The sequence below is a fragment of the Equus przewalskii genome, chromosome 14 (genome assembly GCF_037783145.1).
Source record: "Equus przewalskii isolate Varuska chromosome 14, EquPr2, whole genome shotgun sequence".
Lineage (NCBI taxonomy): Eukaryota > Metazoa > Chordata > Mammalia > Perissodactyla > Equidae > Equus > Equus przewalskii.
In genome coordinates, this window is record NC_091844.1 from 38,296,266 (window position 1) to 38,314,155 (window position 17,890).

A 17,890-nucleotide genomic window follows, 5' to 3' on the forward strand; every position below is an offset into this window, starting at 1 on the left:
AGTCTATTTTTATTTTTATGTCCTTTAAATAGATTCTAATTCAGCACACACATATCCAATAATTTAAGACTTCTTGCAAGGACCAAATGAGGAATGAAAAGAAAAAAGGAGAAGAAAACTATGGGATATAAAGGGCTAATCTGTATCTACCACAAAGACCCTATGCAAAGTAAGGGAAAAAGAATACTGAGTAAAAGTCGGTATAACAAAATTTTATATAATGAAAAACGGCTTTAAAGCTCTATTTAAGAATCCACTTATAAATAAAATTCCAGTATATCAAACAAATATGTTGTTCTTTGGGGACTGTCACCTTGTTAGCTTTAAACTATATTTTTAAACAAGAGCACAAAAAAAAAAAGCAAAATATTTAGAACCAGTATGTCTGAAAATTTTAGAACATCCAATGCTTCTAGTGTTAATGCCAGATCCTATCATAAAGATCTAAGGTGGGGCCAGCCCTGTGGCCAAGTGGTTAAGTTCGCACGCTCTGCTTCGGCGGTCCAGGGTTTCGCCAGTTTGGATCCTGGGTGCAGACATGGCACCGCTGACCAAGCCATGCTGAGGCGGCATCCCACATGCCACAGCTAGAAGGACTCACAACTAAAAATACACAACTATGTACCAGGGGGCTTTGGGGAGAAAAAGGAAAAAAAAAAAGATCTAATTTAATAGGCATACTATAATGGCCATCCCTAAAAATAATCAAGCCATCTATTCAACTATAATCAAATTAAATTTTCATTCTTGCTTTCACCTTGAGACACATTAACAATAACTTACATACTTATTAAGGAAAAAGAAATCCAGGGATGCTGCAAACTGTGGAGAAGAAACTCATTTTTTGACTAAAGAATCACCTAATATGTTCTATTTCCCTTAAGAAAAGAGATCAAATTTGGCCATCTTAAAGTTGATGCTCCCAGTATACTGCCAAGTTAAGAAATACTTGTAATCAGGATCTTCCTCACGTATTCCCCCAGCTCGGTTAGTAGTAAACCCCGTCCTCCAAGCCAGAAACCTGGCTCTCAACCTAGAACTTTCCCTCTCCCTCATCTCCACCCTTTCCAGACCCAAAATTGAAATGACCACCAAGTCCTATCCATTTTGCATCCTAAATGTTCCTCCAGTCTTTTTTCTCCCTTCTTCTTGACACCGCCTAAGTCTATTGCCCTCACCTTGTCTACCGCAGAAGTTACCCTAACATCGCTGCCTCTAGTCACCCTTTCCACTATGATCCTTACTCCACACTGTCATCCAAGAGATTTTCCAAAATGCAAACCTAATGTCTCTTCCATTCAAAACCTTTCACTATGTCCCCATCACCCACAGAATAAACTCCAAGCCATTTATAACAGCAAATAACTTTCCACAATTTAAATCCTGCCTGCCTTTCAAACATCATATCCCACTCCATTACCCCCATCTTGTACTTTAAGCCTCATCACTATCAAACTACACTGCTTGAATTTCCAACACACCCCATGATATTTAATGCCTCCATTAAATAGCTTTTGCATAGGCTGTTGCTTCAGTCCAGAATGTCCTTCATTTCTTCCCCCTTGGCTTTCTGGCCAGTTACTATGAATCTTTCAAAACCCAGCTCAAATTCCAGGAAGCCATCCCAAGACCCTACCCTCTACTCCAAAAGAGTTGATTATTTTCTTCTCTGCCAATTTTGTAAGTAATAATGGCATTTACTGAGCATTTACTATGTTCCTGACACAGTTCAAAGCATTTTACATGTATTAACTCATTTAATCTTTACAATAACCCTTGCTATGAACTGGTACCATCATTACCTTTGTGGATATGGAAACTAAATCACAGAGAAGTGAAATAACCTGTCCCCAAGGATATCCAACTGTTAAGTGATGGAGACAACTTAAAAGATTAAAATCCCTATATTACACATATTTATATTATTGTACCTATCACAGTGAATTTATTTACATGACTGTCATTACCCGGGACTGTGAGCTCCCTGACAGTGGGGATTATGTCATATTCAAATCTAAAGTCACAGTGCCTAGAATAAAGTAGGTAATCAGTGCATGCACTTCTTTAGTTGCATATAACATTCCTAACAAGTTCAAGAGAAAACCATTCAGAAACTAGTTTCCAAATAAGTATTCAAATATACTTTAAAGTTCCAGAATACAGCAAGCTATTTTTTTCATCTAATATAAAAGATGTTAAAAAGAGAGGTTAGTACAGACATTAAAGTCCTTGTGGACAATGAAATGAACTTATTTTTGTAGTAATACTGCTTAATCACTGCAATAAATCAAAACCCAAAGGACCATTTGTTTAAGATTAACCGTTTTTCTCACACTAAATAAGAATTCTTCCTGCTTATCATTCAGGGCAGTGAAAAGAAAGTCCTAAACTTACTTTGCTCAAGTAGAAAGTGCAAATCATAGACGAGCACAACTAATTGCTTCCTTAAGTCTGGCCAAGAAATGTATCCCATTAAGCAATTAAAATAAAACAGTTGCCTGACTAAGCATATAATAAAAGAACTTCTAAGGTTGTGTGGGCAGGCATTCTATTACTCAAAGAATGAAAAATGCTTTATCTTAAGAAAAATGAAAAGTCAAGAACAAAATAAAATAGACAACCACCACCCCACAAGAATATAGATTTCTATATTAAAACTCTATTAAAATATATATACATGTTACATTAAAACATATGCATATATGTTTACAATATTTCAATAGCCATTCTTTTTGTCTCCTTACAATTACGACAATCAAAGTACTCTAACACTAATGATGAAAGACCTCAAGACCAAATCTACTGTACTTATTGTGCTCTCACAGTTACAGTCCTCTGAGCCATACTGAAGTGCAGTAATTAAAACCCACAGGGACAGCACCAGCAACAACAGTGCACACCACAGTACTTATTAGAGTAATCTGCACTCCGCCCAGCCTCTACACACTTGTGCACTACAGAAAGGTAAACCTGCTGTCAGAAAGAGCAGAGTTTAGGCCACAGTGAGTTCAGGCCACAGCACAGCAAACTCTACCCCCAGGCATGTCTTACCATTTCTTGGTACACTCAACCATGAGCTCCTGGTAGGAGGCCACAAACTGGAACTTGGATGCATGTTTTCCCACGCGCTGCAGTCTCTTCCAAACTGAAGCCATGATGATCAGTTCTGGTTTAGCAATACAGCAGCTTTAACAAAGCAAAGGGTCCAAAGCAAAGGAGCTTTGCATATATGTCTGTACTTTAAAAAACTCAATTACAACTTGAAATGACGTTTGGGGTCCATAAGTCTTCTCCCTGTTTCACAGGGTAAATCCCACCTTAGATGAATGGCCCAGTCAAGAACAGAATGATATACATGACAGGATGAGTGAGAGGAGGTTCCCTCATGGAGACATCACCATTCCACGTCAGGGGCTATATGATGTGTATTCTGAAGGACTGAAAAGCAAAACAAAGAGAAAAAACATGAGGAGAGAAGCATGAGAAGTGACTAACCACCCATGTTAGATAACACTGCAACAGACAACCCCAGTTCTCCCCATGTTTTTCAAACAATGAAACAAAACACCAACCGCAAAACCAGTAACATCAAGGATGCAAAACACCAAGGAAGAAATTACAATTCACACCGAAAGCCTGGAGCAACACATCAGGTAATCAGCATCAACAACAATCGAGAGACGCAAGTCGGGGCCCCACCTCCCCCTCCTAGCATCAGAGAAGGGCGAGCAGAGCGGGAAAGTCTAGGGATGCTGTTTAATGTCCACCGCCAGTCAGAGGGAGGAGTGGAGAATTTTAAAATAAACTTTGTTTTTCAGCCGATAATTAATAGCTTCCAGTCCTAGAATATGTGCTTGGAACAAATTAGGGAGCGGGGAAGAATGCTGTTGTTCAGTCAGAGAGGGACTGGATGGGGAAGGGAGTGGAGGGAAATCTCAAGGCAGAGAGAGGGCAGTGTCCCGGCTCCAGGCCACTTAGGCTCTCCTTCACCTTCGCTGCCAACCAGAGGGAAATGGAAACTCCTGCCTGGGCGTGAAGCAATGGCCAGCGGGGCAAGTGCAGGCTAAAGGGTGCGGGGTGCAGTGCCTCCCGCCCCCATCCTCAGGGATCAGTCCGCCTGAGCCTCCTCTCTTCACGCACAGAGCTCAGACCCCTGCCCCGACCCTCCCAGCGGAGGCAGGCGGTGGCTCGCCCGCGGTCGCTGTCACCCAGGCAATGCCAGAAGACCCCAGCCCGGTCCCCTAGCCCCGGCCCCGCCGCATGTCCACTCCCGCCCCCTCCTCACACCTCTAATCCCGCTGCCGGGCTGAGTCTGGCCCCGTTCCCTCCTCAGCGCCGCTCCTCCGTCGCCGCCGCAGCAGCAGCCGCCGCCGCCGCCACCGAGTCCTCCATCCCCGCCGGAGCCACATGGAATAGCCGAGCCAGCCGCGGCGCTCGCGGGAGCCGGGGTCTGCAGCCCCTCAGGCGGATGGCGCGCCTCACGCCCGCCCCCTCCCGGACGGAGTCGCTCAGCGACCGTCCCCCACCCTACAAAACCCTGCCAGAGCCGCCGCTCAGCGCCCAGCACCCCCTCCCCCGCCTTCCTCCTCCGCCACCATCATCATTACCTCCCCCGCCGCACCTCTCACACTAACCCTACCCACGGCGGCTCAACCTCCGTCCACCCCGCCGCCATTGGCCGGGCCCTGCGCGGGCCCCGCCCACTTCGGCGGGCGGGCCTTTGAGTAGCGGGGGCGTCTCATTGGCCGAACCAAGTGCCCATCAACAGAGGCTCCACCCCTAGCTCTGGAGGTGTTTTTTTTTCCCCCAGCCAGAACGCGGTGTACAGTCTACCCTTGTTTTTTTAAAAAAAAGAAATTGGAACCCAGTAAGGACGATCCCGCCCATCCCTCTGATTGGATTGGAGAGGGAAGCGATAGGCGGGAGGAGTAAGGAGTGTTTATGGTGAACTGGAAGGTGGTTGCTGAAGGTAGATGTCCGTCAAAGGCGCGCCGGTGCCGGGCGGGGTTTCTAGCTCCAGTCTGTGCTGGCACAGCCAGGGCTGGCTGCGTTGAGGCTCTGCAAGTGCGGCTGCTGTGGTTTTCTCTCCTCGTCTCCTGTCCCCACACTCGGAGCTGGGTGCGCCCTCTCCTCCGCTACTAGAAACTAGGGTGTTTACGCACACAGCCTTGTTTTTACCCAATTCCTCCTGGGGTTTTTTTCTCTGACAAACGGTGAAGTAATGACCGTGCTAGCAACACTCCCATTCCCCCCAACTCCCACTCCCTCCCAACAGTCAGTCAGCTGGTCCTCAAAGGGATTCAGTAAGCTGAGCTAGACGCAAAATGTTTACAGTGCAATTTCTTCTGGTTCTAATTCCTCAACATTTCTTTAAATCTTGGTTTCTCCTCTTCGTTGTCGGTCTAATTTTCCCGTGGTAGGAACTGGAGATGGATTTGGGAGTGACTGGCATATAGCAAGGGTGGTTATGGGCAAAGGAGACGATGACCTAAAGAGAGAGTGAGGGCAGGGGCACTTAACCTTGTTAAAACGGCCAAGGACCCTTTTGAGAAGATGATGAAAGCTATAGACATTTTCCCAAGGAGAAAAAAAAAAGTTCTATCAAAAAAACACAAAAATTTGTTTTCAGTTTTAGGCGGTTCACAGACCTACAGTATAGAGAAAAAGGATAAAGAATGACAATTCGGGGGAATACCAACATTTAAAGACTAAGCAGAGTAAAGTGGGAAAGAGACTGAGGAGAAATGGTCAGAGAAGTAGGAGCACCCTACAAGCAATTGGCAAATAGTTTGAAAAGAGAGAAGCTAAACATATGAAAAGAATACAAGAAGGATGGGTCCTGGAAACAATTAGGGTCGTTCTTAATCTTACTAAGGATGGAGAGCCGGGTGCATGGGCAAAGCAGCTTGAAAAGTGTTAGGGTCTAGGGAAGGATGCTTTGAGGGACAAAACAGGAGGGCAGTAATGGGAGAGAATTGAACACATCTGTAGTCATAGGGGTGGGGGACAAGAGAAAGAGAGACATAGTGAAGAACAAGGAGAGATGGGAAGACATACGGCAGGCTTGAATTCAGTACCTAATTCTATTGCGATTTTCAATAAGGAAAGTGATCTAATAATACCGCAAGAACACAATGTGCATTTTACAGAAAAGGGCATAGATATCACTTATTTTACTGTAGTCTTAACTTTAAAATATTAAGATAACCATAATAATTGATTCTTATTTTGTGTACATCTTAGAATTCTCTGATGTCCTTCCTGAGTGGCTTACTGAGTCGCTACAGCCTACAGGCATTATGATCTCATATAGTGATATATTCTGTATCATTAACAGACTTTAAGAGTATGAGTTTTTTTTTTAATGGCTAATTTATAGAAATGGTCATAAACTATTTTAATCTAAGTTGCCCTTCAGGAACAACCCATATGATGATCAGAGGGTTTTACATCCTATTTATTATTGTCCTTCAGAAGTTCTCAAACTTTCTCATGTGGTCATCCTGGTTTCTTTTAATAATTTTTCCCTTCCTCAAAAAAAAAAAAAGACACAGACTTTATTGTAAAGAAATTATCTTAAAAGTAATCAGTTTTAAATGTCTTTCTGAAAAAAAAAAGTGCATAGCACCCCTAGGGAATCTTTCTCAAGTTGTTGAAAATGTCAACAGACCAAGATTTCAAGAGTTTCATATAAAACAGCTCTTCTTTTTAGGGGAAGTATTTTTCTCGGATACAAACTCGTCTTTTTCATTCTAGCTGCAAAAGTAGCTAAGAAGAGACTAAGATTAGAAATGAAGAAATTAAGAGCAGACCTTGACACTGTTCTGCTGCAGAGCTCAAGTTCACAGGCTGCTTCTAGAGGCCCCACGGAGCAGCTATTTCTTCCCTCATAACTTTTTTTTTTGTTTAATAACCTGTCTACTAACTAAATTTATTAGGAACCTTCAATATAGAATATTTTAAGATCTTTTTGTTGGCTTAGGTGATAATTATTGAACACCAACTGAGTATTGGTCATATTAAATACTATTAATAGTACATAAAAGATAGAGACTGTTCTCTAAGAGTTTTCAGAAATAGATGTTCAGCGTTTATGCAAGAAAGTAACACAAATTACTTAACCTCTCTGAGTCCCAGCTTCTTATTCTGTCAAACAAATAATTATGCTTACCTTTCTAGGATGTTGAGAAAATGGAAGATATGTACGTAAAGTACCTGATATGTAGTAAACAGTCAATAAATAGGAATTAGTAATGTGCACTTTTGTGTTGGGTAGCAAACACAAACAGTCAAGAAAAGAACAGACCTTCAAGAATACTTGGACGATGTTTACTTGCTACCAAACATCACTACCTCAAGGACTAAAGAATCTCAAAAGAAACAGTGCATTTAACATTACTCCTCTCCTATGAACTCAGTGATTACCAAGAGTGGAACATCAATAACTTATGTGGACTCACAATTTCATAATAATTACTAAGAATTCACTTACCCTCAATCCTCATGAGCACCTTTCATACCATACATTAGGCCAAGATCTTTTGGCATGCTGGAAGTTACGTTTTTCTTAAGGCCCCCATTCTCCCTACCTGCCAGTATGCACATCCTACTGACCCTCCCCCTTCCAAGGGAGAATTGCCCACTGTACTTCTGACCCTCTTCTAATCCCCTGTTTATTTAAGTCTTGATTTATCATCTCTTTCCATTTCAGGCTTAATCTGCCTATAATAGACCTGTGAATGCAAGTCACTTTAATTGTCCTGTCCATTTCACCTAGGTGTTGACTACAAAATTTTATAGATATTTTACTTAACAGAAGATTCAATGTTTAAAATAATTTCAATTTTGCCTTTAGATATCATCTAGTTTACAGTGAAGACAGAATACAAAGAAATAAGTGGAAGATGCCATCCAAAAACTTTAAATCTTCTCTGCCATGACAGTTTTGAAATGATAGAAATTATTTTCAGTGAAGCAGCTTTTCTAGTCACTATTTCAGAAACCCCCCAAAATGGAGATTCTAGTCTATGAAATGCAACCACAAACTTGAATTATTATTGTTCCCGGTGATAAAATTCTTATCTTTGGGTTTTACAGTTTTTGCAGTAAAAATTGTGAGAAGTATTATTGCAGGATTTAACTACTAATAGAATTTATCTGTGCCTTACTGATAGTAATAACATTTACTCCCAATAACAACACTGCAGGTTTTTGCATCGTGTTTTTCAGTTACCATGGCAGTTATACTATACACAACAGTATTACTGCAATTTTTAACTACTAATGAAATTACTTCTTTAAACCCACAGCAAACAAATTTACTCCCGACAATCCTACAGCAATTTTTATATCCTTAAAAAACTCACTGTGGCGGGCTAATGCTTTTGAAATACTGACCGATGGTTTTTGAGGTCGTTCTTTTTCCAGGTGTTTCTTTTTATCCTATGGCCTTTCTCCTCCTATACCCTACCCCAAGACACTCTCAGCCTCACACCCACCCTCATTTAGTCTGGTCTTTGCTCCTTGTCTCAGGAAAGGAGTATAACAGAAGGCAGAGAAGCAGGGAATTTTTCCTTGATTTTTGGGTTTCAAAATCCTAGTCCTTTAGGGAGTAATGAAATGGATCTAATCAGAGGCTTGCACTGTTCAGTACAATAACCTCTAGCCACATGTGACAATTGAACACTTAAAATGTGGCTAGTTCAAATTGAGATGTGCTGTAAGTATAAAATAAACACCAATTTCAAAGTCTTAGTATATAAAAATGAATGGAATATATCTTATTAATAATTTTTATATTGCTTACCTGTTGAAATGATAATATTTTGGGTATATTGTTTAAAGAAAAGACATTAAAAATCAACTTTACCTGTTTCTTTACTTTTTTAATATGACTATGAAAAATTCAAATTACATATGTGGCTTGCATTATATTCCTATTGGACAGTGCTGGTATGGACAATAATAAAATTTCCTTTCACAGAGACGAGAAATGGATTCTGGACTAGAAGGGGAAGAAGATATTGGAAGGAAAGTAATGAAAGGCTAGATGCTGTTAGGTCCCTAAGAATAGTACTTACTGCCCTGTACTCAGTCTATTCTGGCACAAGCCTTGAAGAGGGGTAACTGAAATGATAGGATCTATCACATATCTATAGGATCTGAGAGCTGAGAAAGATAACTTACATTCCTTTTCCTTGTTAGAGCACTGGGGAGGTGGCAAGACACTAAAAAGAAGAAAAAGCTGGGCTGTGTATTTAGCCCAGGCAAGACTTTAGAGCAGCACAGTTCAATAGAACTGTCTGTGATGAACAAAATGTTCTATACCTGGCTATCCAATACAGTAGCCTCTAACCAATTGGGGCTATTGAGCGCTCAAAATGTGGCAGTGAGGGACTGTGGTTATAATATTATTTAGTTTTAATTAACCTAAATTTAAGTAGCCACATGTGGCTGGTAGCTACTATAATGAAACCTTACATAGTACTATGGAGGTTCTGGAAGCCCAACATGATAATTCCCAGACACCCAAAAGGGTGGAGAGGCAGTAGAAGCCGCAAGACCTAAAGGGGCCTTGCTGATAACCAAGATCAACTCAGCGGCAGTCTGTGGGGCTGGCGGCTATTGAGGAAGGATGCCGATTGGAACTCTCAGGGGAGCCAGCAAGGTAGAAGAGGAGCAAGGATCAAACGCTCCATCCCTTCCTCTGACACTCTAATACTATGTAAGCCTCCTCAATTTAGATGCAGTCCCTGCCAAATTGACTATGATTAAATGTCTGCCACCCCTTATGAAATCAGAGTTTGAAATAGAAATTGGGTTGAGTTATAGAAAAATTAAATTATGTTTCTTACAAACCTGAATTTTTTAGATTGAGATCTGTACCTCCTATATAACCTTAAGTAATAATTCTAACAAAAAACTTAAAAATCTATATTTACTGTGTTAAAAGGCATGTTTTTTTCTCTCTATCATTATAGGACCTAAGTTCTTTGGTTGACATGAAAGCTAGAAAAGCTGCATCAGAAAACCCTCTTTCAACGAAAAACAGAGAATCCTTTTTTGAAATTGCTTCTGTTCCAGCTACCCATGAACAAATCAGCAGTTAGTCATCATAAACCTTTGCACATTGAACCTGAAATGGCACTAATTCCGGGACCTCAGTTATATGCTAAGAAACCAATTTTGTCCAGCTCCACAGCACCTAGGAGAGGCCAACTTGGGCATGGTTGATAGAGACAGAGGAGCATCCTGGACTGCCTTGAAATACAGATAGAGACAGAAACAAGTCTATAGATAACCATCCACTGGCTGGCGATTCAGTAGGCATGACTCCTGTTGTTAAGCTGAAGCAACATGTTGAATGATTAGAAGCCTCAGAAATCTTCTTCAAGAATATATTACAGGCAATGATGACATTCAAAATGTGGGTACTCAAAATGTTAGCAACAACACAGCACAGACATCAATCAGTTAGAGTAGATGATAGCCGTAAACCACTGGCCCAGCTCTCCTATCACGGACCAGCTAAATATCAGCTCTGACTCTAGAGTAACTTGCTGGTCTGTATTATCTTCTCAGTCTGACCCTTTGAATTACTTGAGATAATTTCATGATGGTAAGGTCTCAGTCCACAAATGCTGTGTATGCTAATGTAAATTCAGTTATCAGAAATAATTTACACATTGCAAATAAGTGCACCCTTACTGGGATTATTCCAGCAAAGGTTTGAGTTGGAATTAGGAGACCTTTCCGAGAAAGTCTTTGCTAAATTCAATAAATTTATCTCATATAAAATCAGTAGGGATTCTTGACAAAGGTTTATTGGTCATGTCCCATGAAATGTCAAGAGCCTTTGATGAATTATAAAGAGTGGACTGACCTCTGCTTCTTTTCTTCTGTTTTCAATAACTGGAATAAATTCCAGGTAACCAGATATAGTGTCCAGCAATGTTTTCCTCCAAATAATTCCTGGATGACTATATTTAGTATGAACAAGATAATGTAGTTAACATCTTCTGAAATAATAAAGCTAGACAGGAAAGGCAAAGAAAAACCAGTAGGAATTCACAATCTTGGAGGGCATTGAATACCCCCTATGTGCTGTTAAATCAAAGCACTTCCATCTCAAACAGTGAAAACAGCAGCAACAAGCTGAAATCAGGTAGAACCCCACTTACCAGGGCACTGAGCATAGGCCAAAGGAAAGTAGCCCTGTTGGAGAAGCTTCTCCCAGACGAGTAGAGCTGGAAAATAAACCCAACTTTCAGAGGGCAGTACTAACTCATGCAGTTTGGGCAATCTGCTGGGCAGGGCACAGGGAAAAAATTCCAGGGCAAGGGCAATAACATGGGAGCCAGAGAGGGCTGCAATACCATTCCAGATCTCTCTTTTTACAGCAAGTCACTCAATTAGTGACTGCGCTTACACAAGCAGAATAGCCTGCTAAGCAAAGAGGACTTCATGAGAGCTGCTGGATATTTCTTCATATTTTGTTGCAACTTTTGGATGCTATTTTTAAATATTCCGAATAGTGAATCCTTGATCTCTTTCTCCAAGGAAAGAAATTCAAGTACAAGCCAGAGTCAAGTTTTTGTGCCATAGTTCGGGTGTCTAAAGAAATCCTATCTTCGATATTAAAAACATGATATTTTATCCCTGAAATATTAAGTTTAGTCTATTTTAGATATGAATATAGTGCTAAACTACACTTGTTGAGAAATAACTATCTGGCATCACCAGTGTCCCATTTTTTGTTTCAAAAATTTGTGTGAGCACTTTTCCCCTGATCACCAGTACCCTTCAATATAGAACAGGAGAGTGTTGTATTTGTGCATCTTTCTTTAAACAACATATGCTAAGAAGATGTATATTTAGAGGTCATAACTTGATCATATTTAACCTATTCCTGGAACAACTGAAGCAAGAACAGGAGGCTTATTGCTGACTGTTCAACTTCTTTTATTCTCATAATAACACACTTCCTAGCTACTCACAAAGCCACCTGTACGTGCCTCTTCTCCAGCTTACATCACAGTTTACAAAATAATAATTACCAAAATCCTGCAATTGGTTAGAGGTGATAAACAGAGTAACTTGTTGCGGACTCCTTCATATGTGTGGTGCCGAAAAGTAAAACCGCCACGCTGCACGCATGATAGGAACTGTTCTTCAGCATCGTATGCTATGGATATTTCAATGCCCAGCAAGGTTATTTGCCAATAGTTCATTCTGCTTTCTCATATTAGTATCTCTTAATAAAGTCTTATTAACTTTTAGCTAATTTTGCAAGCTTTAAGGCAAAAATGTAACTTGTACCTAGTTTTGCTACAAGGAATATAATTTTCAATGCTAGTTTTATGTTGACGATTTTTTTAATGATATTATTAGTGAAAAACCCTTTCATTTATTAACAAATATCTAGTGGATAACTACTAAATTCAGGGCACTGAGCTAACTATGGGGAATGCAGCACACAGAAAGAAACAAAATCCCTGCTGCCTTGGAACTCACATTCCTCATCAATTAGAAACCATTATTTAATGTTTGCTTTAGAAAATCTCAGTTGATGAGAGTGACTGTGTCTGGTTTAACAAAAACACGAAAGCTAACTGAGAAATGTGTTATAAAAGACAATGCACTAGGGACTAACATTAATAGACTACCCCCTCAAAGAAATTCAATTTTCAGACATTTATTGTTGTACTTCTAGTTTACACCTTTATTTCTTCGTGGCTGCTTGGGGGAAGTCACATACAGACTTGTTACAGCTCATACAGATTTATAATCTGTATTTGCACTGAAATCTTGTTGACAATTTATGTTTATTGCTTTATTTGAATTGCGTTTACATTACTATTTTATTATTATTTTTATGCTTCATTGAACCACTTTATTTCTTTTTTTTAAGATTGGCACCTGAGCTAACAACTGTTGCCAATCTTCTTTTTTTCTTCTTCTTCTTCTCCCCAAAACCCCCCAGGACATAGTTGTATATTCTAGTTGTGAGTGCCTCTGGTTGTGCTATGTGGGACGCCACCTCAGCATGGCCTGACGAGCAGTGCCATGTCTGTGCCCAGGATCCGAACCCACGAAACCCTGCGCCACCGAAGCAGAGTGTGTGAACTTAACCACTCAGCCACGGGGCCGGCCCCTGAACAACTTCAGAGATATTGATCCATTTTTTAAAATTATGGATATAGGGCAATGCTATTGTAACCACAAAAATGCAAAATTAACATATGCCAAAATTGAAATTACATCGTCTGAGAGAGACGATCTGCAATCTGTTAAATGTTCGCCAAAACAATCTGATCAATGCATTCCTTAGAGCTCACATGCAACTTTTAAGAACAAAATGATTATTAAGAATGAGATAGGATTTTAAGAAACACACACCCATCTTATTTGATTTCCCATTTGACTCCTTAAAAGAATTTTCAGGGCTGGCCCCGTGGCCGAGTGGTTAAGTTCGCGCGCTCCGCTGCAGGCGGCCCAGTGTTTCGTTGGTTCGAATCCTGGGCGCGGACATGGCACTGCTCATCAGACCACGCTGAGGCAGCGTCCCACATGCCACAACTAGAAGAACCCACAACGAAGACTACACAACTATGTACCGGGGGGCTTTGGGGAGAAAAAGGAAAAAAAAAAAAAAGAATTTTCAAAAAAATAAAATAATAACAGCTTATTTTCACTGCCTTTTACTCAGAAATATTTTAGCTCTTTTCCTAGATATTCTTACAGATTAAATAATTAAAAGTTGGCTTTTATCTTGGATGTGTTCTACGATTTAAAAAAATTTTAAAGTACTTATATAAGAGATTAAAGACTCAAAGAGAATACACAAATAACTTTATGTTAAAGCATGAAGATTATGAGTGATACTATTTTCTGTTTTAAATTCTCCTTTAATGGTTTTATATTGTTTTTCATAATAAAAATAATGATTAAAATTGCATAACTGTTGCCTTAGATTGAAGATATTGTGTGTCATTATGTACTCTTTAAAATATTGTTTCACTATCTAAAAGCTTTCTATCTATAGTTTCTGTTTATTAATTATATCTGCTTGATAAAAATAGCAACTCTCCAGAATAAATCTATTCCTAGAATATCTAATGTGTTCTGATTCTGGATCTATCTGGCCATGACACACTTAAGTTTTGGGACTGAATGAAGACTTCTTTCACAAAACATTCTATTCCTAGGAATGTCTTCTGTATTTTATATCATGAAAAGAAGGATGAGTTTTCATGGCACTTTAAATGTGTTTGAATTGCTTACTCAGATTTAGGACCACAAATTTCATGGTCCTGCTGGGTATTTTCCCTTTCACCCTCTAATTTTGGGCTCATATTTGACTCCTCTCTTATTTTCCTTTTTTTTGCTGAGGAGGATTTGCCCTGAGCTAACATCTGCACCAGTCTTCCTCTATTTTGTATGTGGGTCACCACCACAGGATGGCTGCCAACAAGTCGTATAAGTCTGCGCTTGGGAACCAAACCTAGGCTGCTGAAGCAGAGTGCACCAAACTTAACCAATAGGCCACAGGCCGGCCCCCTCCCCTTTTATTTTCCTATGCTGTATGGAGGATTCTGTTCTCTACTTCAGTGTTGTCAGGTAGCTCAAATAAGCAAATATTTATCATGTGCCTACTATGTGCAAGAAAGTGTTGACTTTTTTACAAAGTACACATTTACAAAATGTATAAAAAATTATACATTTAAAAAAGGCATAAGTCATGATTGAAGACCTCTAGGAATTTAAACTTATTTCAGAGAAAAAAAGTAGAAATAAGGGGCTGGCCCAGTGGCGCAGCAGTTAAGTTCACATGTTCCGCTTCAGCAGCCAGAGGTTCACTGGTTCAGATCCTGGGGGTGGACCTACCCACCACTTGGCAAGCCATGCTGTCGTAGGCATCCCCCAAATAAAGTAGAAGAAGATGGGCATGGATATTAGCTCAGGGCCAGTCTTCCTCAGCAAAAACATAGGAGGATTGGCAGCAGATGTTAGCTCAGGGCTAATCTTCCTCGAAAAAAAAAGTAGAAATAAAAAAAATGTAAACTATTACAAACGTAATAGCTTATAAAATATTCAAGTAACAGTCTAAGATAAAATTAAAAGAGGTGTAAGAAATCCATTATTGTGTTGTAGTCTGAAGAAACTCAAGCCAGTTATGATGGAGCACACAGAGCACAGGATGAGGCTGAGTTGAGAAAACTGGGCTACTGTTGCAGCTCCATCAGTATATATGTAATATATATATTACCTATATATATCTCCAAGTCAAGCCAAACCAACACAATTCTGGGACAACTGGTATAAGTAGTATGACTCGGAAGGAGAAGCAATTGCCTCTTGGGTTGGGAGATGCAAGGGTGAGCATTCTGCTGCCAGTGACCTCCACTACAGCAAGTTACCCAAGAAAGGAATCGAAACTGAGGAAGCCAAGAAATGAAATAGAGAAAGAGTTGCTTCACTTGCCTCATCTGTAAAATGAGAAATGGAAAAATGATGCTTTGATATGTGGAGGTGAGGACTGGAAGAGAGAAACTCTTCACACCCCTTCCAGCTCTAATTCTGTGATTTTAAACATTGCCGCCCTTAATAAATGAATACATGTGTGTGAAATCAACAAGAGACATTTAGAATTTTTTGAAAGTTGTTTTCATTATGATAATCTAGTTTTTGCTATCTTACAATGGTTGTTGGTGGGGATGGCCTGGTGGTGCAGCGGTTAAGTTCAAACGCTCCACTTCAGCGGCCCGGGGTTGGCCGGTTCTGATCCTGGGACCCACCTACCACTACTTATCATGCCATGCTGTGGCAGGCGTCCCACACATGAAAAAGAGGAAGATGAGCATAGATATTAGCTCAGGGCCAATATTCCTCAGCAAAAAGAGGAGGATTACCTGCAGATGTTAGCTCAGGTCTAACCTTCCTCAAAAAAAAAAAATAAAAAAGAAGGTTGTTGGCTTTTTCCCCCCAGTTGGGGCTATTTTCAATGACTTTTGTCTAACTTTAATTTTCTGATTGACCAAAATTGAAAGTTTATCATCACAATTTCCACAGTGAACATGAAAGCAGAATGGTGTCTGTTATGAACATGGAAGATAATGTTCCAAAATGTACCAATTTATACAACTGAATAAAAATAAAGGAGGGGCTGGCTCCGTGGCCAAGTGGTTAAGTTCGCGCGCTCCACTGCAGCGGCCCAGGGTTCGGATCCTGGGCATGGACATGGCACCGCTCGTCAGGCCACGTTGAGGCGGCGTCCCACATCCCACAACTAGAAGGGCCTGCAACTAAGGTATACAACTATGTACTGGGGGGGTTTGGGAAATAAAGCAGGAAAAAAAAAAAGATTGGCAACAATTGTTAGCCAAGGTGCCAATCTTTAAAATAAATAAATAAATAAATAAAGGAGAGAATCATAAATCAATTTTGGTCATTTTGTAAATTATCTATGATAAATTATAAACAAAAGAAGCATTGATAGAACATATTACTCTTTCTAAAGTATATTGTTTATAACTTTGATGGCAATCTAGCCCAAAGAGTTCAATCTTTTCCAGTATGAATTGCTGAGGTTGTTTGAACCCTCTTCAGAGAGCGACAACTATGATTCACAATTATTTCTTTTAACGTGCTCTGAAGAGTGAGTACAAAAACATCCATATACAAAAACTAATGCAAAATGGATCATCAACCTAAATGTTAACAGCTAAAACTAAAAAACTCTCAGTAGAAAACAGGAGTAAATCTTTGTGACCTTGGGCTTGGGAATGGTTTTTTAGATATGACAATAAAAGCATATACAATGAAAGAAAAAATAGATAAATTGGACTTTAACAAAATTTAAAACTTTTGTTCTTTAAAGATACCATCAAGAAAGTGAAAGATTGGGGGCCGGCCCGATGGCCAAGTGGTTAAGTTTGTGCGCTCCACTACAGCGGCCCAGGGTTTCGCCAGTTCGGATCCTGGGCAGGGACATGGCACTGCTCGTCAGGCCATGCGGAGGCGGCAACCCACATGCCACAACTAAGAATATACAACTATGTACCGGGGGGCTTTGGGGAGAAAAAGGAAAAATAAAATCTTTAAAAAAAAGTGAAAGATAAACAAACTAGAGAGCCCAGAAATAAACCTGTGCATATGTGATCAATTAATTTACAAAAAGGAGCCAAGAATATACAATGGAGACAGGACAGTCTCTTCAATAAATGGTGTTGGGAAAACTGGACAGTCAAATGCAAAAGAATGAAACTGGACCACTATCTTACACAAAAATTAACTCAAAATATGTTAAAGACTTGAATGGAAGACCTGAAGTCATAAAACTTCTAGAGGAAAGCATAGGTGGTAAGCTCCTTGACATCGGTTTTAAGGATGATTTTTTGGATCTGGCAACAAAAACAAAAATAAACAAGTAGGATTACATCAACGAAATGAAAAGACTGCCTACTGAATGGGAGAAAATATTTGAAAATCGTATATCTGATAAGGGGTTAATATCCAAAATATATAAAGAACTCATACAACTCAATAGCAAAACAAAAAAAAAGAATTTAAAAATGGACAGATCTGAATAGAGATTTTTCCAAGGAAGACATACAGATGGCCAACAGGTACATGAAAAATTTCTCAACATCATTAATCATCAAAGAAATGCAAATCAAAACCACAATGAGATATCACCTTACACCTGTTAGAACGGCTATCATAAGAAAGACAAGAAATAAGTGTTGATGAGGATGTAGAGAAAAGGGAGCCCTTGTGAAGTGTTGGGAATGTAAACTGGTGCAGCCACTTTGGAAAACAGTATAAAGTTCTTTAAAAAAGGAATAGAACTACCATATGATATAGGAATTCCAATTTGGGGTATTTATCT

At 39.8% G+C, this 17,890-nt stretch overlaps 1 protein-coding gene across 41 annotated transcripts in view; it reads right to left on the reverse strand.

Annotated features, from left to right (window-relative positions):
- EHBP1 (EH domain binding protein 1) overlaps positions 1–17,890 on the reverse strand; it is a 479,572-nt gene that overhangs the window by 335,942 nt on the left and 125,740 nt on the right. For 22 of the 41 annotated variants that reach the window (XM_070572563.1, XM_070572581.1, XM_070572545.1 and 19 more), the window contains one exon: positions 3,052–3,438. In XM_070572563.1, the coding sequence (XP_070428664.1) occupies positions 3,052–3,155 (104 nt within the window). In that variant the 5' untranslated portion in view covers positions 3,156–3,438. Of the gene's footprint in view, positions 1–3,051; positions 3,439–3,572; positions 3,909–4,287; positions 4,846–11,180; positions 11,247–17,890 lie in introns of those variants that run through there. The other 19 variants (XM_070572576.1, XM_070572556.1, XM_070572578.1 and 16 more) reach the window with 11 other exon arrangements.